Source organism: Perca flavescens, chromosome 1 (assembly GCF_004354835.1).
Source record: "Perca flavescens isolate YP-PL-M2 chromosome 1, PFLA_1.0, whole genome shotgun sequence".
In the NCBI taxonomy this organism is placed as follows: Eukaryota; Metazoa; Chordata; class Actinopteri; order Perciformes; family Percidae; genus Perca; species Perca flavescens.
This window is the reverse complement of record NC_041331.1, coordinates 43,450,030-43,476,709: the sequence shown is the minus strand read 5'-3', so window position 1 is coordinate 43,476,709 and position 26,680 is coordinate 43,450,030. Positions and strand designations below refer to the sequence as shown.

Sequence of the window (26,680 nt, the reverse complement as noted above, 5' to 3'; positions counted from 1 at the left end):
AAGGGATCTATGTACTCTTGGCCATGATGATACTTTATATAGAATAAATTGAGTGGTCAGTCATGAAGCTCAGAATGTTAAACACAAAACCAGTTGTTCAAAATATGCACTATAACATGGCCGCTACTTTAGAACATTTACACTCTTGCCACTGTGAATTGCATTCGGAGGAATACCGTTTTTAGACGGTCTTATCTCTGTGCCTGGACTGCTTGTCGTGTCCCATCTGGTCGCTGTGCTTGGCCCGCTTTCTGTGTTGGTACAGTTTGCTTTGCTGAGACCCGTCGCTGTGCCTGGACCGCTTCCTGTGTCGGTACCGGTTGCTGTGCTGGGACCCATCGCTGTACCGGGACATGTCGCTGTGTCGGGACCGCTTTCTGTGTTGATATGGGTTGCTGTGCTGGGACCCGTCGCTGTGGCTGGACTGGTGACTGGGCTCAACACCCCTCGACTGGCTGGCTTGGTTTACATTTGAATGTCCAGAGTCTGAAAAACAAAACATTGAGTTAATTTACAATTAAATGCAGGTTCATGTAAATACAGAAGACATACAGAAGAAATATGCTCTAATATTTCACTGGGATTTACACATAATGTGGTTGATTAAATTGTGCTTAATATGATTTGGTATTCAAGGTGACTGGTTTAATGTGATGATTACTCACTGCCTATGGACATGTCCCTGGACCCAGCACCCTGAACTTGGTGAGACCTGGCTGAATTTGAATGTCCAATATCTAAAAATTAGCACATGTAAATTATTAACAATCATTTTGTAACCACCTTTATGTTATAATTATGCAAGAAAAATTATGCAAGAAATGAGTAGATTCAAAAGTGGATACCAGTGAACGTTTTGTTAAATCCAGCAGACTCCATCTGGATGGACTTTGTCACCTTTGTTGGTGGAATGGGAAAGGAGGGCGCCTTGATAATGGCACCTAGGAAGATACAGTATATACAATAAATGGAAGTACCAGTCATAAAAATAATGAGCATTAACTTTGTAATCTTTTGCAAAACATTGCAATTCTATAAGAACTATATAGGTGTGTAATGTTAATAGCTTGGGAAACCACTACCAGTCACGTTTTCTTCTGCCTCCAACTCATCAGATTCTGTAATTGTACAAATTAACATTTTAAAACATTATTAGTTTTAAAAAAGGGACCTAAAACGTGAGGGCCCCATATAGATTCAGTGTATAGACTTTGATTCTCAAGACAGATTCAACAATTATCGTAGAAACATACCAAGAACATAGTCCTCAAACTTGCGTTGGGTCTTTTTCCTCCTTCCTCTTACTTCCTCATTTTCCTGCTCTTCCTCCTCGACATAGCTTGTCATGTCATAATCATCGCATTCACAAATGTTTACTGTAAGGTTAAAGACACAGACATTACAATAAAAATGACCATACTACTAGCATTTTGACTAAGGGTGCTCATCCGATACAGCTTCCATCAATCGGCCCCAAAAATCCTGATTGGAGCGCACCTTATTTTGACTTGGTTTTTGTAATTTGGCTGCCTTACAATTTTTATTTTGTCAAAAGACTAATGAACCTTATTAGATAATTTACAAAAACTTACCGGAAGTCATTTTACGCTTCACCAAGGTGAATGTCATCCAGTCATCCTGAGGGGGGTGTTTATTGAGGAAAGCTGCCTTTTCCCCTTTTTTTGGCCATCTAATAGTTTTCTTGTCAACATCAATCCAGTTGTCTGGGGCAGTTCCCTCCACTTCCTTGCCATGCTCCACCCACATAGCCCTGGCATACATGATCTGGTAAGTAAAGGCACATTCATAAAGTGTTAGCACGTTTCCACACTACTTATCTATGAAACTGCTACAAACAAACACAAATGCCACCAGAAATTAATTAGAAATTAAATTTGGCTGAGAAATGACTCACAAAAGATAATTTAAAGTAATTTTTGTGTAATAAAAAATCTAAATTTTACTGAGCTGAGCGTTCAACCCAACACCCTCCGCACCGGCCCGCCCCACACCGCATCACTGTAAGTCAGTTATGACAAAATAGTGAATGGTACATCTAGATAGAGGTTAATTAACATAAAAAGGCCAACCTTTAAATTCTGTGTTCTATACCATGGAGGAGAGGTATGAGGACAGAACCACCATTTTCATGAGGGAGGCAGGCCACCTTGCGGAACAGATCAGTTTCAAGCAGTTGTTGTCTTTTCATCCTGCCTTGTCGATTTGTTGTGTACACTATATTTAGCAGTTTTGAGTTGCATGGCTTTTCAAACAACGCTGATGTGTAACGCTGGTGCAGTACATCGCATAACACAATCCCATCCCTTCTTTCTCTGATAAAAGCAAATCTTTCATCTCGCAAGAGAAAACAACTGTCCTTTTCTTTTGTAGAAACAAACATTTGGGGTCGTGCTTCAGGCTGTGTTTTGCTCTTGTTGGCATTTGCATATTCAATCTCTGATAATCGCCTGGTCACCTGTGCTAGGGGATTTTTCCCACTCCGTACATGTTTCTTGATTTGTTGGAGATGGTTTTCAAAAGGAAAACTGGAAATATCATTCAATGAGCCATTGAAGTGGCGGACATCCTCATGAAGGTGAATCAGTCCATGTACATTGTACACTGAAAAATACTTTCCGTACAGGACAGCACAGTGCATGACAAAGTGTGAGATAAGTTCATGGGCATATTGAAGGTATGCATTGCAAGTGCTCTCATCGGACTCCAACATAATTGACATGGCTACTGTCAAGGACAGAAAATGGTAGTATCTTTCAGGAGATAAGACATTCTTCAGTACAACTTCCACTTCGTGGCCTTCCACCTGTCCAGCTCTTCTAGACCTGTCGAGCAAATTCACTAGGCATTTTTCCTCTTAGTCCATTTAGCTTTTGCAATATTTCTTCCTTTTGCCTTACAGATAAGCGGCAAAGTGTGGGGCCCCGAGTCAAGAATATTAGCATCCGTCGAACTACTCCCAAGTTTACCATATGCATATAGTCCAACACAAATGAGCTAACACAAGACATTCCTGCAGCAATGAATGGGCTGGCACCAGTTTGATGGTTCTTGTACTCTACTGCGCTGAAAGCTTCATCTGTTCGCAAGGTGCATCCCTGTTCATTGAATACCACTCTTCTTTGGACATAAGCACCTTTGGTGATGCACCTCTCACAACTGTGATAAGCATTATGATTCTTAATGCACTTCAGATAAGCTCTTGCTGGTGCGTCACAGATGAATGCTTGAATATGAACAGTGTAGGTCTTCTCTTCATGAATCATCCCATTTTCTGTGAGATGTTTACACTCCTTCAAATAGTCATCAAGATATTCTTCAAGAGGATACGGCTTCTTGTCCCCACAAAAGAGAGCAACCACAAATGGCTCAAGGTTGTGAAACTTCGCCAGTATTGGCCAGAACTGGACTTTGCTGCTTTTGAAGAGTGGGACACCATCAATATTAATGCTGAGGTTTATCGAGTCGTGATCATGTTTGAAAGACATTGTCTGACTTAGTAAATAACAAATCCCCTTTTCTAACCCATAATAAATGTATTGCCCACCACATTTTGGCTCAGATCCTACAGCATGTGGTGTAACAAAGAGTGTTCTTGCATCCTTCGGTAGCAGATGTCCTTGCTTTCTTAATATTGCCAATAATTCATTTAAGGATCTTTGTGTTGTTTTGTTCGTTGTAGACCACTGTCTTAAGTTCTCTTCTAAATCGGGAACATCCAATTCAGCATCACCATTTAGAACTTCTTTTTCTGACTCAGAAGACACATACTCCACATCAGTGTCAAAGTCTGATTCATCGGTTGTTGAACTGTCAGCTGAATGAATATATTCAAAACTGCTCGCGCTGTCAGCCTGGTTATGTAAGCCACAGGTTGATCTATCAGTCACTGATCTCTGACTTTCATGGTCATCATCACTGTCAGAATGCAGGAACTGATCCATTTCTGCTTTCCTTTTGCGCCATTCTTTTAAATAAGCCATCTGTAATACATAGTTTAATCATGAATTTGATTCAGAAATGTGCTTCCTCATAATAAAATGTTTTGGTATGAACAGTTCTCAAAGCTAAATATCTATGAATAGAATGTCACTGAAAGAGTCATGCATTAGTCAAGGTTTATGTGATGTAGTTGGGCTATACATTTAATTGATTTTACTATTTTCTTTCAAGTTATAACCCAAATGTCATCAGTACTTTTTGGTGTAATGATTAAGATGGGTTTGTGCTCAAACCAAACTAGTTCCTATTACATTCAATTTAGTTTAAGAAACATTAAAAAACGTGTTTTGCTTGAACAGAAACTTACCTCTTTTTTATCTTTATTGCTTCAACCTGAAAGAGATAAAAGAATTCCAAATTACAAAACTATATCATATACAGAAATATACAAATCAAGGGCCGTATTCACAAAACACATTCATTCTAAAAGTAGATCTTAACTTGCCGATTTAGGAGGAAATCTTAAAAATATTTTGCGTGTCAGTACAAATTTTAGGACTCCTAAATGTTTGCTCTAAGATTTCAGAAAGCATTTAAGCGCTAAAACTAGCTCAGGGCTCCAGACTAACTTTTTTTACTTGGAGCGTTGTAGCCCCTTCATTTTTTTAGTAGCACAAGCAGAACATTTAAGGGAACACCTTAAATCAACATGCAATGCACTTTCACAAATATTAAATAAATAGACTTAACATACAGACATTACAATATGCAGTTTTATTTTAAGTTCACAGGCTCCAGACTAACATTTGAGTGCAGCAGCACCAGAGCCACTGAGAACTACAAAAAGTATTTGTTAACAATGATGGGGGGCTGACAAAGCACTGAGCTTGAAAACGAGTGTATATTGTATGTATATTAGGTAATCGAAATAGCTAATAAGCACTCCTCTGCAGCCATCTACAGCACTGATAAATTATAATTTATTGTTTTTAAATAAGTTTTCCTACAACTTGAAACTTTTACTTATTATAAATGGAGACAATCTTTGAAGGATGAACAAAAATGTTTTGGTCATTGCATTAAAAATAAAATTTAAATATGGTAATATAATAAAAAATGTGTAGTACTAAGCATTTTGACCATTTCTGCAACATTACCATGGTTCCGTTTTGTGTTACTACACTAAATTGATGGTGAATGTTGCTGATTTGTGGACTTAAATCCTTCCATTAATGGCAGTGTTTCTCCTGGTATTCATTTTTGACCCATTTCTAAACTGTGATAGCTGTGATAGCATATCTATGACACTTAAGTTTATAACTGACGTTAGCATGTTAGTGCGTTAGCTCTAGCTAGCTAGATACTGTTGTATGTGTAGGCTCTATCTCTGCAGTTTACACTCAAACAACTAATGCTCTTATCTGTTCTTATCTTACCCGCGTTTCGGAGCACAAGAGGTAAAATACGTAGATTGTTTATTGCTTTCAGCTGGTGAAAACTATTGCTAGTGCTTCCAACTTTGGCTAACACAAAATTCGCGCAAAATGCCGCCATTTAAGAAGTATTTCAAGATATTACGGGGCATATATGACTTAATTCACTTCATGTCATCTAAACGTAACAGAATAACATATTACATTGATGTTTTTATTAATTAACGTTACCTGTTTTAGGGTTTTGTTCCAATAAAGGCAGTGGCTCTGTCTCTCTCCACGTGTCAGCAGCCTTTTTCATCGGCCGGGTACTTTTCCCATAAACAGTATATAATGGACCAATAGACCCCGTTGCTCTGGACGGAGACCAGTGAAGGCTATTAGAAGCACTTTTCCGGTGATGGCCAGCTTTACTGCGCAGCCTCCAACTGAGAGAATGTGACGTGAGCAACGTGTCTGAAAGTTGGAAGTTTTCTGGTAGCTGTGCCAAGAGAAATCTCAATCATTCCCAATCTTACAGATACGGAGAGTGTAGGTATATGTAGGAGATACAGTAACATAGACACAGGCTAATTATTGCTAACTAACATGCTAGTTAACATTAGTAATTAAACCTAAACAGCTCATGTAAGTCGAAACTGCCTGCGAGCTTCTCCTGAACTATACGGTAATTCCTCTACTATGCGACAGTAAGTCACTTGGTTATGACACAATCGTTAGCTTATTTTTACAAAAGCGTCTGCTACGGAGCCATAACGTGAGGCACAAGGTAATGAAGCCTTTTATACATTGTCGTGTTTCTTTGGAACTAAACAACGGACAAATAGAGTCTTCAAACATTTCTGATGTAAAGTTATTCGCAATCAAGTGACGTAAAAAAAAAATGGCCGTCAGCGGAATGCTAACAGGAGGTGATGGCCAGTTAGCAACAAAATGGCACCATAAGTGGCTCGAGTTCTGAAGCGAAGCTTACCCCCTTGACTTTTCCAGGTGAAGCTGCAGTGTGATGTGACGATTCTTCTTCTTCTTTGATTTTTTTTAATGGCGGTCACAAACTGTTATAGCGCATTACCGCCACCTTCAGGTTATGAACATAGACTGTATATTATTAGTCTATGGTTATGAATGATCTCATTCGTTCATTCAGTCATTATATGCAGAAAAAAAAATGAATTATTTTATCAAGCTTGGTAGCTCTACTCAAATAAATATTAAATTATTGTATGACAATTTATTTGATATTTATTTTAGACCCATATCCTCAATTTTCCTCTCCAATCAGGTTACAATACATACACCAGTATATGCTTGCGTGTAGATGCAGAGTTTTGTTTAGTCCAGTCTGCCCTATGATGGTTTCCTTTCTGCATCTATACCCCTTTGTATGTTACCCCAACCAAGGGTTTATAAAATAGTTCCCCCTTGTTTCCTCTATTCCATTGTTCCTGCCACAATAGCATCTTTCTTTATTATTGATTTAGCTTCTGAATTTTCTACTTTGCTGTATATTGAAATGTTTTGTGCTCTTAATATTTGTCTGCCAGCTCCACACCATTCCAACATGAGCTGGTATACCCAAACAAATATAACATGGTTCCAACCTTATCAATTTTGTAAAGCATCATTATGTCACATTTAAGGTCATGTCTCTCACTTAAGTTACCTGTTTGCACGTTTTTTTTTAAAGCTGATAGCGAGCCTACACCCTCAATGACTTGACTTGCTCAACCACCGCCATGCTTAAAGTTATGCTGTCAATACTGAAAGATCTGTTCTTGTTGCATATTTTATCTCAAATTCTGGTCTTACAAATGCTATAAGGTATCTGGCTGCAGACCCATCTGTGAAAATTTGAATATATCCTAGCTATCCACACACATCATAGCTAATTTCCCACTAGTTCCCTTGTTAGTTTTAAATTTTTCACAGAGTGTATATCCATCTCTGGGGCTGCGTGAGCCCCTGATGGCTATACCAATTTTCTCCTATTTTTCTTGCACATTCCCACCAAAACAATCTCTTTTACGTTTTGCTTGTTCCCCTCTTTTTGCTGGGTAATCATCTCTATGACCCTGAACATGCACAAAATATGACAGCATCATTTGAAGTCTTCTGATTTATTTCACCCACCTCAACCTGCAGTGCAATAGTTGGACTCAATATGCTGGTTGGAAGAGTCAGATGCAATTTTTTGAATGAAATATGAAATATTTGCTAATTCAGTCTGAAGTAATATACATTTTTTTACCTTTTAAAAGCCAAACACATCCACAGACGTCCAAAAGGGTCCGTAGTCAAACATTCAACCAGTTTTGCATGTCCACAGACATCCAAAGAGGTCCCTAGTTGGACGTTCAAATATTGAGCATGATTCCCACGTCCACAGACGTCCATATGGTGGTCCTAATCAGACGTTCAGATACTGAACCAGTTTTGCATGTCCACAGACGACCAAAAGAGTCCCCAGTCAGACATTCAGATACTGAACCAGTTTTGCACGTCTACAGACGTCCAAAGGGGGTCCTAGTCAGACGTTCAGATACTGAACCAGTTTTGCACGTCCACAGACGTCCAAAAGAGTCCCTAGTTTGACGTTCAGATATTGAACCAGTGTTGCACGTCTACAGACGTCTATAGAGGGGTCCTAGTCAGACGTTCAGATATTGAACCAGTTCCACACGTCCACAGACGTTCAAACCAGGGTCCTAGTCAGACGTTCAAATTTTGAACCTCTTTTGCACGTCCACAGACGTACAAAACTGGGTCTGAACTGACGGACGTCATAAAGACATTATCTGAACGTGACGTTGCATGTTTGCTGGGTAAAGGTGTATTACACTGTTTGCTCCGTTATGGATATGTGTGCTGTAATAGATGTGGCTTATTCTCAGTTTTTGTTACTGAGCAATATGTTACATTTATGTTAATTATTACAGAGAAATTAATATAATTCTTAGTATTGTTTCTTGTTATATGCTGGTGGGTATAACATTTAGTTTTTGGTTTATAATGTTCATAGTAAGTCAGATGTTTATTAATTTGCATACATCTCTGGTCCAAGTTCTTACAGGACCCCCTACAGCGGGCCAGTGTTTCAGCAGCCAGTTTTCAATAGTTTTGACAAGTCTGTTGGCTATATTTTTGTAATATAATAACCACTGTTACACTTTTCGAAACTATACTATCAGCTTGTGTAGGCCTATCAGTGCATTCTAAACATACTGAACACACTTTTAAAAATACCGCGATAATACCGAAAACAGTGATCATTTTGGTCACTATAACCTTAAGGTTACATTTTCATACCGTTACATCCCTACCTGTGTGTGTGTGTGTGTGTGTGTGTGTGTGTGTGTGTGTGTGTGTGTGTGTGTGTCAGGGTTCATACGCATTTTAACCAATACTTTTCCATGACTTTTTCATGACTTTTCCATGACTTTGTATTCCTGAAAATCTCAGTCGACATTATACAATAAGAATAAAAATCTGTGTTAAAGTTTACCCTCAGTGGTTTAACAATAAAATGAATGACAATTTATGTGGTTCATAGTGGAATTTGTAATATCGCGCCCCGAATAGAACGTTAAGGTTAAGACGACGTGAAAATGCATTTTTTATTAAACATTTTGTTTTATTAATGACATATTATTATGCTGTGTTAAAAAAAAAAATTCCATGATTTTTCCAAAACTTTCTGGGTCTTTTTATTTTTCCAAAACCTTTCCAAGCCTGGAATTTGCATTTTTCAAATTCCTAAACTGTTCCAGGTTTTTTCAAAACGTATGAACCCTGGTATGTGTGTATGTGTGTTTCTGAGTGTATGTTTCAGTGTGTGTGTGCGCTCGTTTGTTTCTGTGTATCTATGTAAATTTGTGTGTGTGTTTGTGTATGTGTGTGTGTGTGTGTGTGTAAACGTGCAATCTCTGATTTTATACACAGCTGCTATGATTTGCTGTAAAGAGCTGTGTATAAACACAATATTGTATAAACAGATCTGAGTGTCTCGTGTACCATCAATAATGATAGTTTAACACTGTTTTATTTCTAGATACTTGATCAGATTATCAGCTTAAACTGAACTACACCTTTCTCTTCCTGTAGATACATCAACGATGCTAATGGTGAATCATCCTGCTGATAATAATTCACCTGGGGACAGGTGAGGGGAAAGGAAAGTATACTTTAACATTGCTGAACAGAGCTGAGACACCATTACAAGGTGAGAGATCTCTGCTGGAAAACACACAACGGGAAGATTTGAAGCAGTCAAGAGAAGGGACAGGAACTCGGTGAGTCTTGTTTTTGAGAGACATTTAGATACAAAGACAGATGGCTGAGAAAACTGCTCTTGTTGAAAGTTACCTGAACTGCCATGTGTGTTCAGAGACTTTCAGAGATCCTGTGTCTCTGAGCTGCAACCACAGCTTCTGTTCAAGCTGCCTGCAAACAATCTGGGATCAAGCTAACAACAAAAACTGTCCCATTTGTAAAAGAAAATCCTCAAAAGATAATACTGTGGTGAACTTTCCACTGAAAGAACTTGCTGACAACTTTGCTGGGAGACAGAAATCTGGATCATCTGAGACAGGAAAAGGAGAGAAGAAGGTGGAGGTGGTGTGTAGTAAACACCAAGAAGAGCCTAAATTGTTCTGTAAGGATGAAGATAGACTTGTGTGTACTTTCTGTGACTTTCCTCACAGTGTCGGTCACACGGTGGTTCCTATAGAACAAGCAGTCAGAGATCTGAAGGAGCAGCTGGAATCTGACTTACAGTCTCTGCAGGACAAGAGAGACAAACACAGACGAGTGGAGGAAACATACGATGAAATAAATCAACACTCCAAGAAGCAGCTGCTGTCTACAGAGAGGCAGATCAGAGCCGAGTTCAACAAGCTGCACCAGTTCCTGAAAGAGGAAGAGGAGTCCAGACTGGCAGCTCTGAGGGAGGAAGAGCAGCAGAGGGGGAAGACTGTCAGCAGAGAGATGAAGAGGATTCAGGAGCAGATCTCCTCTCTGTCAGACAGCATCTCTGCTGTGGAAGCAGACCTGCAGAAAGACAGCGTGGCGTTCCTCAGCAGTTATAAAGCCTCTCAGAGCAGAGCCAGAGTCCAGTGCTCGCTGTCAGATCCACAGCTGCTCTCAGGAGCACTGACAGATGTGGCCAAACATCTGGGCAACCTGTCCTTCAGAGTCTGGGAGAAGATGAAGGACATGGTCCACTTCTGTCCCGTCATTCTGGACCCAAACACCGCAAACCCCTGGCTCTGTCTGTCTGAGGATCTGACCAGTGTGAGATATGGAGACACAGAGCAGAAGCTTCCAGACAATCCAGAGAGATACAGCAGGTATGCCTCTGTTCTGGGCTCTGAGGGTTTCAGCTCAGGGAAACACAGCTGGGAGGTGGAGGTGGGAGATTATCCTGACTGGAATGTGGGTTTAATCAAAGAGTCAACTGACAGGAAGGGAGAAAGCTACGCTTTACCAAAATATGGAAACTGGTGTTTGAAGTATCACAGTGGAAAATACACTGATGGATCTGGTAAGAGTGTCACAGTGAAGAAGAGTCTCCCGAGGATCAGAGTCCAGCTGGACTATGAGTGGGGGGAGGTGTCCTTCTACAACTCTGAAGACATGACTCACATCTGCACTCTCAGAGACACTTTCACTGAGAAACTCTTCCCTTGGTTCAGTATCGGAGAGGCTGGTGATGCTAAAACTGCAGAAATCAAAATCTGTCCAGCTGAGATTTCTGTGTCAGGTTTAAAGAGCTCGGAGAGCTCAAAGTGGTTTATTAGGCGTTTTATGTGGTAGTGTTTTTTTGGGCTGATACAGAATACAGTTAGCTCTTTTTGAAGAAAATGTAGGGATCCAGGTTAGAAGAAGAATTCAGATTTGATGACATGATGGAAAACATTCCTTGGTTCTTGATTGATACACAAAATATTTCCAAAGCCCAGAATGAGAAACTACAGCTGAGTTGCTTTTGGTGTAAATGTGCTGCAAGAACTGGGATGTCAATTAAAAATATGTTGTTTTTTAATTTTCTAAGGAAGAGAGTGTGTGTGTGTGTGTGTGTGTGCGTGTGTGTGTGCGTGTCTGTCTGTGTATGCATGTGTGTGTGTGTGTGGCTGTCTGTCTGTATGTGTGTGTCTGTGTGTGTGTGCGTCTGTCTGTGTGTGTAAATGTGTGTAATTGTTCTGTTTTTAGTGTTTCTCATTTATTATTTTGATATTGTTTACCTAATAAACTGGCAACATTCCCAGAATGCATCACTCTTAAAGTGAGTGATCCTAAATGTTTGGGAGGGGGCCCAGAGTAGACTCTTAAATGACAGAAAGGGGAGAGAGTGGAGAGAACATTTGAAATGTGCATTTACTTCCTTTATTTGGACTTCTCTCTCAATCCTCATATGATCTATTTTACTGGCTTTAATATGATTTATTTTGATCAACAACTGTTTGGTTTGGACTTAGTATTGTTATGTATTTGCAGCTCTGATTAGCAGAACTGGTGTTGCTCCTATTAGTAATATCACTGTTATGTGTGTTCTCCCTTTTACAGCTAACTTCCCTTTAAAATAAAAAAAGAAGTAATTAAAGAAGTGAATAACTTTCAGAGATTGTATTTTGTACATATGAATATATTCATGTTTATAAATGTTGTTAGGGCCGTCCTCCATTAAAGACATGTTAAGTTTTGGGTATGACTGTTGATGGTAATTCTTGATTTTGTTTAGATTTGCATAATTGTAATTATATAAGTGATTTGTTTTTGTTTTAATAGATGATAATTAATGTTCTACTGTCAGTTTAATGTTCATTTAAGAAAAAGATTCAATGTTTTATCATAATAAAGAGTCGTGGTTTACTTTATAGGCTGCTTACCTGTTACTACACTCACACACACAGACACACACACACACACACAAAAACACTGACAGACACACAGACACACATTTGGAACAACTCTTTGATACAGTTGAGAATGAATTATTTGATGCAAATAAACTAAAACTGAACTAAAGTAAAACTAAATTCATAATTTTTGGCAATCGTGCAACAAATTTACACAAAAAACATTGAAATAGGAAAAGTAAAATAACTGAAATTTCTGGGAGTAATAATTGTGTAAAAAAGTATCCAAGGGTTGTTTCAAATGAGAGAGAGCAAACATCACTTAAGAGGAACTTTTGTATTTCAAAGGAAACTTATAAGAACAAATGCTAAATATCACCAGGGACGTGCACCGGTACAGGCTCTTTTTGCTGATTGGCTCAGCTGCCCCTCTGGAGAAAGAGCCTAAATACACTTTTCTTTCTTTCTTTTTCTCTTGTGGCTGCATCAATACGATAAGCCCAGCATTATTTACGTTAAATCAAATTAAATCGTCATATCATTCAATCTTGTCATAATTTATTTTTCCCATCAGCGATGCCCTCTGCCCCCAGTCACATTGGGGCACCGCATATGAAAGAGAGAGACAGCCCTACTGCCTTCACGTGAGTTTTGGAACTTAGGGATATATTTATATTTATATATATATATATATATATATATATATATATATATATATATATATATATATATTAGGGCTGTCAAACGATTATTCTTTTTTAATTGCAATTAATCGTTGAATTTCTATAGTTAATCACGATTAATCGCAAATTTTATCACATGATTCAAATTCTATTATTTTACATTTCAGAACTGTTTTTAAGTACATATTTACAATGGAAAGAAATTATTACCAGTGTATCTGGATTGGGAATCAAATAAATGCAAAGAAAGTTACTTTAGCATGCACAGCATTACTCAACCAATCAGACGGCTACATAATGAGGGTGGTGAGTGTTCCTATAAAAAGGGCCATGTCAGTAAAAGGGTGAGGAGAGAAGGGAGAAAGATAAATGCCGCGGACAATAGTATTCTTAATTCAAGGTACATAATAGAACTTATTCTAAATCATAACGTTTCTTTGGAGACAGTTTGAAGTCTCTGCCTTTTTACAGTTTAGAGCAAAAGCCCTTCCAAATGTCTCTGCACGTCCCTGAATATCACTGCATCACAACCAAAGGGGTTAATGTATTGAACAGCTGCAGTGAAGAGATGAAATCATGTACAACAATGAGTAATTTTAAGAGACTATTTAAAATGAATATATTGAATGGATATGAAAAGGACTCAAGGTGATAATATTGTATACTGACTGTATGGTTCCTGGGTTTATATACTAAGTCTAGTTTGGATGTGTTATCATTCGGTTTGATATAGATAGACAGAAAAGAGGAAGATAGATGGAAAAGAAAAAAAAAATGTAAATGTCTATGTGTATGCAAGTATGCATGCATGTGTGTCACTGATCAGCTTCACATCACTAGAACAACCTCACTCTCCTCCATCATCATCCTTCTGGACCTTTCTGCTGCCTTTGACACAGTGAACCACCAGATCCTCATTTCGACACTCCAGAATCTGGGTGTTTCAGGCTCTGCGCTTTCATTGCTCACATCTTACCTGACAGACTGAACCTACCTGGTAACTTGGAGAGGCTCTAACTCAGAACCTTGCCCGCTCAAAATTGGGGTTCCTCAGGGGTCAGTCCTGGGTCCCCTCCTCTTTTCTCTATACACCAACTCTCCTCGGGTCTGTCATTCAGTCACACGGCTTTTCTTATCACAGCTACACAGATGACACCCAACTAATCCTCTCCTTTCCTGAGTCTGAAACTCAGTAGCAGTAGCAGCACGTATCCTACCTGACTGACATTTCTTCTTGGATGACCACACACCATCTGAACCTGAACCTTGACAAGACTGAGCTCATTTTCCTTCCAGGGAAGGGCTTTCCTACCCAAGACCTGACTTGACAATTGACAACTCTGTGGTAGCCCCCACCCAGACTGATAGAAACCTGTGGTAGTCCCCACCCAGACTGATAGAAACCTGGGTGTGACACTTGACGACCAACTAACCTTCACTGTCAACATTGCTGCAACCACCCGATCGTGTAGATACATGCTGCACAACATCAGAAGCATTCTAACACAGAAGGCGGCTCAGGTTCTGGTTCAGGCTCTAATCATCTCACGTCTAGACTACTGCAACTCCCTCCTGATTGGCCTGCATGCATCCGACCCCTGCAGCTCATTCAGAACGCAGCAGCTCGGCTTGTCTTCAACCTCCCCAAGTTCTCTCACACTACACCGCTCCTCCGCTCTCTTCACTAGTTACCAGTTGCTGCATCCGCCTCAAGACACTAGTACTCTAATACAGTACACTAGTACTCTAATACAGTACACTAGTACTCTCATACAGTACACTAGTACTTACATACAGTACACTAGTACTTACATACAGTACACTAGTACTCTCATACAGTACACTAGTACTCTCATACAGTACACTAGTACTTACATACAGGGCCCCAAATGGATCAGCCCCAGCATACATCCAGGACATGGTCAATCAATCAATCAATCAATCAATCAATCAATCAATCAATCAGTCAATCAACATTTATTTATATAGCACTTTACAGTCACCAACAGGTATCCAAAGTGCTTCACATCAGAAACCAAGACTAAAACATACATCATATAACATATCATACACAGGGCTCCACACTAACTTTTTGCCTTGGTTGCACTGGTGCGCCTAACTTTTTTTATTTAGGTGCACCAGCACAAAATTTAGGTGCACCCAAATTTTTCATTGCGTCGCCGTAACGCTGAATGGCGATACATGATATATAGCTCTGTATTTTTTTACAAAGTGGGCTAAATGTTCAGTTTTAAGGCGAGACACGGCAGGCAAAAACATCGTTTTTTTTTCACTGGTCAATTTGGAGATTTTTGGCTATTTGTGTTCAATAACATGTCTTCTTTCAGACATGTGGAGAAAAAAAGTCAAAAAGGTCTTTATTTTAGTATACTTTGTCTGTTAGCGTCGGTAGAGTTCTCCTAAATTCAACAAAAGTTGGCGTTCTAAATCTTCCCGTTGCTCCGCGATCGCTGTCTGCACCCAGTCATCACATATACCGTTGGAAAGCTCTCTCTCTGCTCTACAATGCTGTCAGATCCAAATATGGAATAAAGGAAGGATAAAGGAATATGGATTTCCTTTTTATCAGCAACCAATTGTGAAAGTAAAAGGGGGGATTTAGCGCTAAATGCGCAATATCATTGGCTGATGACAATTCCTGACAACGTGATTCGCTTAGAATGGTCACGTGACGCGCTCTGACATTTCCGCGGTAGTTCAGAATGTCAAAATAAATGCGTCGAAAATGGTCGAAAATCACCTCAGAGAAGGCGAAAACAGTTGTTATTAGCAAGAAGACCCAGGGGATTACACACTGAGACAGCAGATGATGAAATGTCTTCATATAGTACGTTGATGTTTAAACTATCGTTCAGACAACAGGAGTTTTCAGACAGAGGAGGTAATCAGACTGACTCTCTCTCTCTCTCTCTCTCTCCAAGCAGTTTACAGATATTCATGGCCTACATGTCATATAATAAATATGTAGGTGTCACATATATACTATTCTACTATAATTACTATAAAATACTAAACAAATCTGTAATTTTGGGATCCTAAAGTGGTTGTGAGTCCCTCAGGCTGTGGCAGGAAGATCCATATTTAGCTGTCAGTGGAGCTGCTGTCCCCTCTCCTAGGAGAACTACCAGCTTCTTTTCTGGTGTTAACTTTGGGAAGTTTTATTTTTTTGGCTATTTTTCCAAGGTGTAAATCTCTTAGTGAAGATACTTTTTCCCAGTGGAGGAGGAATTGCATCTCTGTCTGACCCAGTTGGTGGTCACTGAGCCTGTATTTAGTTAGGATCCGTCTCTTCTTCATATCTCTGACTGTGTGAAAATAATAAGTTTAATAACAATTTAGTCTACTTTGGTTGCTTTCTCCAGTGTTCTAAATATTGTTCTTTTGAATGATTCATAAGAAGCTCATCCCTGTGTATCACCGAATGTCCAGTGACAGTGCAGCATGGAGGCACTCAGAATGACAACGCACGCCTGAACTTGGTTATATGGACCCAGTGTCCAAAAACTGCAGACATGAAGGCTATTTCTACATTCAATGAGGGTGCCTCTGCCATGCTGGCTGTGATGGAGAAATTGTGGCTTCAGAGCACAGACTGTTAATGCAATGAAGGATGACGACATGGTTAGGATCTCAAAAGCCAATAGTGTCCATACCGCCAGTGCAAAGCGGAGCCGTAAAAGTGTAAGCACAGCCAAAATAGTGAAAAGACACCAGCAGGAGATGGAGGAGGGCCCTACATATGGTACTGGCATGGATATGGAACCAGGCTGTGTAATGGTTGTGTTCTGTCAGTTCGAAGTTTGTGATGTAATGGTCTTCAGTTGAAGGCCATGTTGATGTGTTGTTTTGGATGTTATGATCAGTGATGGATGAAGCAATAATGAGTTGTGGATGTTAAACAGTGTGATACATGGATCTTACTTGGACCTGAAGAGATATGTGTCTGTAATTCATGGCTTTCATTAGAAATTAGTGGAATTTTGCTATAAAAATCTTTAAAGACCGTTTTCTCAAAATGACTTTTCTCTCATACTCCAAGAACGAAATCTCCACTTCAGTAGCACCTTTATACACCAAACCTTCCAGTCTTGTACCTAGTTATATTATGAAGACAATTACAGAGGGATTTGTAAATATATTATTCCTAGCCTGATTTATATAACATTTTATTCCAAAAAACATGGCGAAAATCGTTTTTTTAAGACTATTGACAGTATCTTCTGATTTACAGGATAACAAACATAGATATCCATAAATCCCTCTGTAATTTTTTCCCCATCTAATATGTGAACACAATGAAAAAATAGTTTTGAACGTGGCTTTATCCAATACTCAGATTTCGTTTTTTTAAATATATGCAAATTAGCGCATTTTTCATTAGATAATGCATCATTTGCATATTTAAACATTAAATTACAGAAAACTTGTAATACATTTTTTTCTCATCTCAATGTAAGTAATCATCTGGCAGAGTTTCATGGTGATATCTGCTAGTTAAAAATCATTAAATTAATATATATATATATATATATATATATATATATATATATATATATATATATATATATATGTGTGTGTATGTGTGTGTGTGTGTGTTAGGGCTGTAGCGATACACTAATGTCACGATACGATATACGATATTCAGCTCACGATACGATATCTATCACGATATTCAGCCAACGATACGATTCGATACGATTCGATATATTTCGATACACTTACATCATTTTCTGAAAGATTTAAAGGGGACCGAGTGATTTTGGTGACATCTTGTGAGTGTTCCATTTACTTGGATTTAATTAATTGAACTGAAAAAATCAATTACACAATATATGCCTCTGACTGGACAGAGAGTCTACAGCAGGGATCATCAACTACATTTTTTTCAGAATTTTTCAAAGCACTCTGGCAGCTGGACTTTCAAATAAAGAAAATAAAATGAATTTATACCTAATACGCCTATTCTTGTTTGAAATTTTCACTTTCTTACTGAATTAATGCTACTATTTTTTAACATGTATTAGTGTGAGCAAACTCCTAAAAAGCAGGGAAACTCCATAATGATAAATAGAAAAAGATCTCAGACTAGGAGGTTAAAGTCTGTGATTATGGAAACATTATTGTAGTATGCAGCATCCTGATTGGTGGAAAATGCTTGCAGAAAGAAAAGCTGTTGTCAGGTAAACATGTCACTGTCAAAGACGCTGAAGCAAAAAGTTGACGTGGAAAAGCCAGAAGCCCAGCTTTAATGATGAATGACTGATAAGCATGCTATGCACTCGTCATGTATGCCTCATTTGCAATGAAACGATGTTGTTGCAAAATAATACAACCATCATCATCATCATCACTCGAACATAACGATCGCGTCATTCACGTGCATATTAAGTAGCTCCAGATGGTCCGCTTTAGCGGAGAGTTTGGTTTGTTCAGCCAGCAGTGAAGTTTACAAGAATTTGTCAAAATTTCCAGATTCCCGGCAACCTAAGATAAACAGTTAGACTACAAACCGACAGCTTTTGTTTTAGCTTGTTTGTAAAAATTCTCTATTTGCAGAGTAGAGCTGTGTTTGCTTAAAACGGCGCGGTGGACTGAGCAGATTGAAATATCGCTTTCTACATGTTGATGCCGGTCTACACAGGTGAGTGCATTGATAAGTATTGACTTTCTACTCACGAAGGTTTAATTGTAGCCTATTTGCAGAAAAGAGACCAGCGGAGTTCATCTGCCCCAGCGGCCGTTGGTAACTCTGTATCGTTCCCAGTCAGGTGCTGCGTGTTTTAACCTTTAACGCGCACACATCTCGGCTAAGCTGTGTGTGTGGAGCTCGGTCATCGCTGTAGAGAATCCCGGCATGTGAATAGAGATGTAAATACAGGGGACTGGGTTTTTGCTCTAAATGCTTGAAATGATAAATAACAGAACACATTTTTTCCTCTTTGTGAGTTCATGATTATTCTGCGGGCCAGACTAAAAGCTTTGGCGGCGGGCCGCCAGTTGACGTTGGCTGCTCTACAGCGACACTATCGGCTGGCTGACCAAATCGCTCTTCCTGCAACGTGAACGGGGCTAAACACGGGGGATTTGAATGGGACTTATGTATCGATACTCGCGGCATAAAAATCGATACTTTCTCGGGGGAAAAAATATCGATTTATATCGCAGAATCGATAAAATTGCTCAGCCTTAATTTGGAGAGAGAGAGATATATTATCGTATTGATAATATTGCTGTTGCTGTGTTTCTCATTGCATAGCTGATAGAAGTGCATATTGTTTAATATTACTATTATTATTGTTATTGTGCAGCCACGTGTTGATATTCCGGTTGTGTTTGCTAGCAAGGTGCAATCGCCAGTAAACAGACTAGACAGTAAAAGAAAGATAAACAGACTAGACAGTAAAAGAAAGATAAACAGACTAGACAGTAAAAGAAAGGTAAACAGACTAGACCATAAAAGAAAGATAAACAGACTAGACAGTAAAAGAAAGGTAAACAGACTAGATGGTAAAAGAAAGATAAACAGCCTAGACAGTAAAAGAAAGGTAAACAGACTAGACAGTAATAGAAAGATAAACAGACTAGCGTTGTGGAGCCACATGCTCAGTTATTAAAGGTGTATTACACTGTTTGCTCCGTTATGGATATGTGTGCTGTAATAGATGTGGCTTATTCTCAGTTTTTGTAACTGAGCAATAATATGTTACATTTAAGTTAATTATTACAGAGAAATTAATGTAATTCTTAGTATTGTTTCTTGTTATATGCTGGTGGCTATAACATTTAGTTTTTGGTAAATAATGTTCATAGTAAGTCAGATGCTTATTAATGTGCATTATTATTTGCTTATATTTCTTATATTTATGTAACGTCAAATACTACTTCATAGTTACTTCATGTTGGAGTTGGAAATAAATCTTCCTGGATCTCAGAGTCAGACATCTCTGGTCCGAGTTCTTACCGGACCACCTACAGCGGGCCAGTGTTCAATAGTTTTTACAAGCCTGTTGCCTATATTTTTGTAATATAATAACCACTGTTACACTTTTCAAAACTAGTTCAGCTTGTGTAGGCCTAACAGTGCTTTCTGAACATACTGAAAACACTTTTAAAAATACCGCGATAATACCAAAAAACGTGATCATTTTGGTCACTATAACCTTAAGGTTACATTTTCATACCGTTACATCCCTGCCTGTGTGTGTGTGTGTGTGTGTCCTGTAATCTCTGATTTTATACAAAGCTGCTATGATTTGCTGTAAAGAGCTGTGTATAAACACAATATTGTATGAACAGATCTTAGTCTCGTGTACCATCAGTAATGATAGTTTAACACTGTGTTTTATTTATAGATACTTGATAAGATTATCATCTTAAACTGAACTACACCTTTCACTTCCTGTAGATCCTGCTGTTAATAATTCACCTGGTGAGAGGTGAGTGAAAATGAAAGTAGATTTTGACATTGCTGAACGGAGCTGAGACGCCATTACAGGGTGTGAGATCTCTGCTGGAAAACACACGACGGGAAGATTTGAAGCAGTCAAGAGAAGGGACAGGAACTCGGTGAGTCTTGTTTTTGAGACACATTTAGATACAAAGACAGATGGCTGAGAAAATCGCTCTTTTAGAAAGTTTCCTGAACTGCCATGTGTGTTCAGAGACTTTCAGAGATCCTGTGTCTCTGAGCTGCAACCACAGCTTCTGTTCAAGCTGCCTGCAAAAATTCTGGGAACAAGCTAACAACAAAAACTGTCCCATTTGTAAAAGAAAATCCTCAAAAGATAATGTTGTGGTGAACTTTCCACTGAAGGAACTGGCTGACAGCTTTGCTGGGAGACAGAAATCTGGATCATCTGAGACAGAAAAAGGAGAGAAGAAGGTGGAGGTGGTGTGTAGTAAACACCAAGAAGAGCCTAAATTGTTCTGTAAGGATGAAGATAGAGCTGTGTGTCCTGTCTGTGAGTTTTCTCTCCACCACGGTCACACGGTGGTTCCTGTAGAACAAGCAGTCAGAGATCTGAAGGAGCAGCTGAAATCTGACTTACAGTCTCTGCAGGACAAGAGAGACAAACACAGACGAGTGGAGGAAACATACGATGAAATAAATCAACACTCCAAGAAGCAGCTGCTGTCTACAGAGAGGCAGATCAGAGCCGAGTTCAACAAGCTGCACCAGTTCCTGAAAGAGGAAGAGGAGTCCAGACTGGCAGCTCTGAGGGAGGAAGAGCAGCAGAGGGGGAAGACTGTCAGCAGAGAGATGAAGAGGATTCAGGAGCAGATCTCCTCTCTGTCAGACAGCATCTCTGCTGTGGAAGCAGACCTGCAGAAAGACAGCGTGGCGTTCCTCAGCAGTTATAAAGCCTCTCAGAGCAGAGCCAGAGTCCAGTGCTCGCTGTCAGATCCACAGCTGCTCTCAGGAGCACTGACAGATGTGGCCAAACATCTGGGCAACCTGTCCTTCAGAGTCTGGGAGAAGATGAAGGACATGGTCCACTTCTGTCCCCTCATTCTGGACCCAAACACTGCAAACCCCTGGCTCTGTCTGTCTGATGATCTGACCAGTGTGAGACAGGGAGACACAAATCAGAAGCTTCCAGACAATCCAGAGGGACACAGCAGGTATGCAGATGTTCTGGGCTCTGGGGGTTTCAGCTCAGGGAAGCACAGCTGGGAGGTGGAGGTGGGAGATCATCCTGACTGGAATGTGGGTTTAGCCAAAGAGTCAGCTGACAGGAAGGGAGAAAGCTATGCAGAATATGGACACTGGTGTTTATTACATTACAATGGAAAATACATTGATAGATCTGGTAGTAGTGTAAACGTGAAGATGAGTCTCCAGAGGATCAGAGTCCAGCTGGACTATGAGGGGGGGAGGTGTCCTTCTACAACTCTGAAGACAAGACTCACATCTACACTCACAGAGACACTTTCACTGAGAAACTCTTCCCTTGGTTCAATATCCGACCGGCTGGTGATGCTAAAACTGCAGAAATCAAAATCTGTCCAGCAGAGATTTCTCTGTGAGGTTAGAGAACTCAGAGAAGGTGGAGAGAGGAGAGGTGTGTGTTGATGAAAATGTAGAGATCCAGGTTAGAAGAAGAATTAAGATTTGATCTGTTTTAGCAAATTACATGATGGAAGACATTCTGAGTTTAATTTAAATTTTACACATAAGAAGCTGGGTCCAGACTAGTCTAATGATAGCCTGACAGATTATTTGAAGAGGATGGAGGAATGAAGGGCTGCCGTATCTCCAGGAGTGGGCTTGTGAGATGATAGGGTGGGGGTGTTTGAAAAGATGTCATTTAAACTGTTTGCCAGATTGGATGTTTCTACTAGAAAATCGAGAAAGTAGCTGAACTTTCTGGAGGCTCCTAAGAAGCTTTGTGCTGGGGAGAGACGTGTCTGATGGGCTGATGATGATGTCATTTATACATATGTTTATGTGGTTTAGTTCACTGGTTCTCAAGCTGTCGTACAAGTGGAATTTGATATATCAAAAAATACATTTAAAAACACTTAGAAATACTGTAATGGCAAAATTACATTTAAGCATGATTCTTTATATCTTTTGTCTTATTTCTGTTTTAATTTCTCTCACAATGCTGAAAGTGAGTTTATCTCATTCTCACATTTTTATTCTGATTCTCACTAAACTAAGTAGGAGCCACAAAGTCTGGAACATAATGTGAGCATTGTTTGTCTGAACAGATAGGGGCTACAAGGTCACCCTAAAACTATCTCTTGGTACATACATTTTGTAAACAAATACTGACGTTGGAAACTGAGTAGATTGATAACCTTTTTGGGTTTTTGTATAACGATTTGGGTAATTACATTTATGATCGTTCTAGTGGTATTTCTGGACAAATAACGGGCATATTTCTGAATATTTCTCCAACACGGGTGTGACATTAGATTTTATGATAAAATCTAAAGGTAAACAGTCGGCGAACTGTTCGGATTTGTGCACGGGTTTGCCGAAAATAAACTTGGGCTCATAGCGACGGCTATTTGTAAAGGTTAAGAAGTACTTCCCCCATTTGGTTATAGGTAATAAAGGTTCAAAGTCACATTCCCACGGGACCCGTGGTGGACGAGATGATAAAGAAATATGGTTCACAATGTTTACCATATTGGTCAACAAATTTTGGGTTTCCAGAAAATGATTCATTGAGTACAGGAAAAACAAAAAATGTTTTAACATATGGATAAAAGAGGTAATGATTCAGGGAAATAATGCAAAAACACACATACACCAATAACCTCATCAGTTCTACAACCTAACCAAAGCCCATGTTCTGAGCTTTCTCTACAAACCAGAAAGACGAGCTGAAAAAACGGAGGGACGAAGAGGACACAGACTCAACTCTTGGACAGGACCGCCAGCATCCGTCACACCTGCATCGGGTGGAAAGACCAACGAGTACGTGAGAAAACCATGTTTGAAGCGTTTGTCTGCATGTTACAACAGGCTGGTGGGCAACATATGGAGCGTGGACCCAAAAAGAGCTGCGTCCATGAAGGGCGTGGTCGAGCCAGAGGAGGCCGAGGTGGGTACCGTGGACAAAATGGTGAGCCCTACAACCCAGACCAGTGTTTGTACTGTAAGGACTTTGGACATTGGGTATGTAACTGCCCAAAGAAAAAGCAAAAAACACCTCAGACAGAGAACAACACCTTTCCCTCTGATTGACTAAGTCCAAAACCTGATGAGGAAGGTACTGCAACCACACACACACTCACTTCATGCAATGAAGAAATGCTTTTCACTGATACACTGTTTTGTCCAACTGGGAATATGTGCCTATTACATACATTTATTTCTATTTATGCAATTATGGAAGCTCCATTAAGCTCCATGATCCATGGTAAGGGTCTCAGTTCACATCAAACAATCTCTTGGATGCCCAAAGTTGATGAAGCGTTCGTGAATATGAAACTGGCTCTGCAGTTTTGCCTGACGCTGGGACTGCCAGATCCCTAAAAACAGTTTCATGCAGACCATTGAAAAGCAGCTGCATGACCTCTGTGTTGCTGCAACACCACGGCGACAAACTCCGTCCGGTTGCAAATTTCTCTGCTAAACTGGATTCTGCCGCTGAGGAAGCATGAAATACGTCCTGTTCTACATGCAGTGTCACACATTTTGTGGGAACAGAATGGAAAAACTATTTATCTGTGGCCAGGTACCTTAGATATTACTACTCTGCTAGATTGCCAAATGTCACTCTAACAGATGCACTGTTCTTAACCCTGATTTTTCTTCTCCACACACCAGATGACCGAGAGAAAGAATTGGGTTGCAGAGCTACAGGTGGTCTGAATACCACGACCTGACCTCTCTGACACACCTCTCACTAACCCTGATTTTATTTTTTAGGTTAACAGGTCTTCTTCCAGAGACTCTAGCACTGGCCTGAACCATCTGGACCTCTGCCATCTCATCTCTCAGCACAAGCAGTAGAGCTCATGTGTAAAAAGGGGGAATTATTATTATGATGGAAATACAATCGAGGGAAAAACAATAGTTTCACAATGATGATTGGTTCACAAATGACAGCCAGTGTAGTAGCCAAAGCCCTACTCACTGAAATAATTCCAAAATGGAGAATTCCAACCAAAATCTTGAGTATAGTGGTTTGCATTCAAAATGCAACATGCCTACCCTTGACAAAAGCTTTGCTTATTGTACTGATGTATATGAGAATGTGCACGCGCAAGTGACTTAACCTGTCACCCTTTGAAATTTTATTTGCCTCACCTCCACACATTGGACTTGAGCGAAGAGGACACCCACCAGACACACCATTGTGTGAGGACCAACTGGTAACGTATCTCACTGCAAAAAGACACCAATTCCTGATGACATCTAACAACCACAACAAAAGCAGCAGAGACACTCAGTGAGGTGATTGGTAACCCCTAACTGTAGACAGAGCAGCAAGGCCATAGCACCACACACACACCCAGAGGTAAGAGAAATCAGGAGTTGTGCATGTGGAATTTAGGTTCAGCAATGATTTTGATACACATTTTTGTTATATATCATAAAATATGATATGTTCCCATATCAGGTAACAATTTGGATAAATAGACTTCAAATTAGAAGTACTTAGGGTTGCTCTCCTAGGTCTAAAAACTTTAATTTATAATGATTTTTAGAACTACAAGACAGCAATTAGTATTACTTTGCGTTGCAAACTAAAGACAAAAATATAATAAACAACATATATTTGTTTAATTAAATCTTAGTCCATTGGTTATATTGAAACAAATAAAGGTTGAAATGGGAGTTTTTGAGTTGCTATATCACAAAAATTGTTTAAAACTAAATTACTGATATTGATGTTGAAAACATAATATTTTGGTGATTTCTTTTTCTTTTAAAGAAATTATTTATTTAACTTTTTGTTGCTTTTATACAGGGTTTTGCTGTGTAAACTAGGACACAGTGTTAATAGCTAAACCATTAAACAGATTATTTATATATGCTGCGTTTTTGAGTCATGAGTTTTTCATGCCTCATATAGGAGGGATATAGTAGCAATAATAAATAAGGTGTTCACATCATTTAGATTTTAAATCTCTTTACAAAAACACAACCCTTAACATAGTCTGAGGCCTAAAAGAGAACAATTTCAAACCAGTGTTTCCTTTTCAACACAATTTGTATGGATTTTATTGAGTTAAACCAGCATGAGGGAAAGAAATGCTGTTTCATAATTATTGATATTCACTAAAATTAGTAGAATTTTTTTCTCAAAGTGATAATATTAATAAAAGAACAAATAATTAGAGGGAATGGCGATTCAGCAGCATTGCAACTATTGTTATTCTGTTCGTCCATTTTTATTATTCCATCGTTTTTGCTCTCCGTAACTTCTGCATATGTTCAGCTATTAAAACCATTCAACTTTTAAAATGTTCATCTCTTTCAGCTAATGATGGGACTTCTTCAACTTATTTTCTACTATTTATACTTTTTAAAATATTAAACTTTTTAACACTTTTTTTAACATTGAAGTCAAAGAGCGGGCTTCAAATCCTTCAAATCCTCTTCTGCTTCAAAATGTATCTCCTTCTACATTCTTTCACCTACAGACATGATTCAAACTTTAAACTGTTCACAAAATATTCATATTCAATATTCAATAAGTATGTATTTTTATGATCTTTTTCACTTAGGTAATATTTTTCATGGAATATTGCTGGTAACAGAAAATGTTTACAGTTTGGAATCAGTACTTTTACTTACTTTGTCCACTATAACTGTCTGTATGAATTGACTAACCCTAATGTAACATCTTTGAATCAATGATGACATAGATCATACTTAGGAAAGCAGTATGTTTGAATGCAAAATGGAGAAAGGGACTTCACACCGACACACACACACACACACACACACACACACACACACACACACACACACACACACACTTCATTTCACTATCTTTGTGGGGACCTGCCATTGACATAATGCATTTCCTAGCCACTTACCCAACCTTAACCATCACAACTAAATGTCTAACATCAACCCTTACCCTCCCCCTAACCATAACCTAATTCTAACCCTAACCCTAAAACCAAGTCTTAACCCTCAAACTGCCCATTAAAGTTGTGGGGTCCAGCATTTTTTGTGGGGACCCACCATTGACATAATGCATTCCCTAGCAACACAAAACTACTGTCTGGACCCCCTAACCTAATTCAACCCTAACCT

General features: G+C 39.2%; 1 protein-coding gene, 1 long non-coding RNA gene and 1 pseudogene across 2 annotated transcripts; 2 read left to right on the top strand and 1 right to left on the bottom strand.

Moving 5' to 3' along the window:
- Positions 1-1,291: 1,291 nt before the first annotated feature.
- LOC114564046 (uncharacterized) lies at positions 1,292-5,701 on the bottom strand. Its single transcript, XR_003693737.1, has 3 exons — positions 5,625-5,701; positions 1,593-1,785; positions 1,292-1,376 (listed from the first exon to the last, which is right to left on the bottom strand). It is a non-coding gene; the product is annotated as an uncharacterized LOC114564046 (long non-coding RNA).
- A 3,889-nt stretch (positions 5,702-9,590) lies between these two features.
- On the top strand, positions 9,591-11,204 carry LOC114557300 (nuclear factor 7, brain-like). Its single transcript, XM_028580761.1, has one exon. It carries the CDS (start codon positions 9,723-9,725, stop codon positions 11,202-11,204), a length of 1,482 nt encoding a protein of 493 aa, XP_028436562.1. The 5' UTR covers positions 9,591-9,722.
- Positions 11,205-20,557: 9,353 nt separating this feature from the next.
- On the top strand, positions 20,558-21,978 carry LOC114561002 (nuclear factor 7, brain-like; annotated as a pseudogene).
- The last annotated feature ends 4,702 nt before the right edge of the window (positions 21,979-26,680 follow it).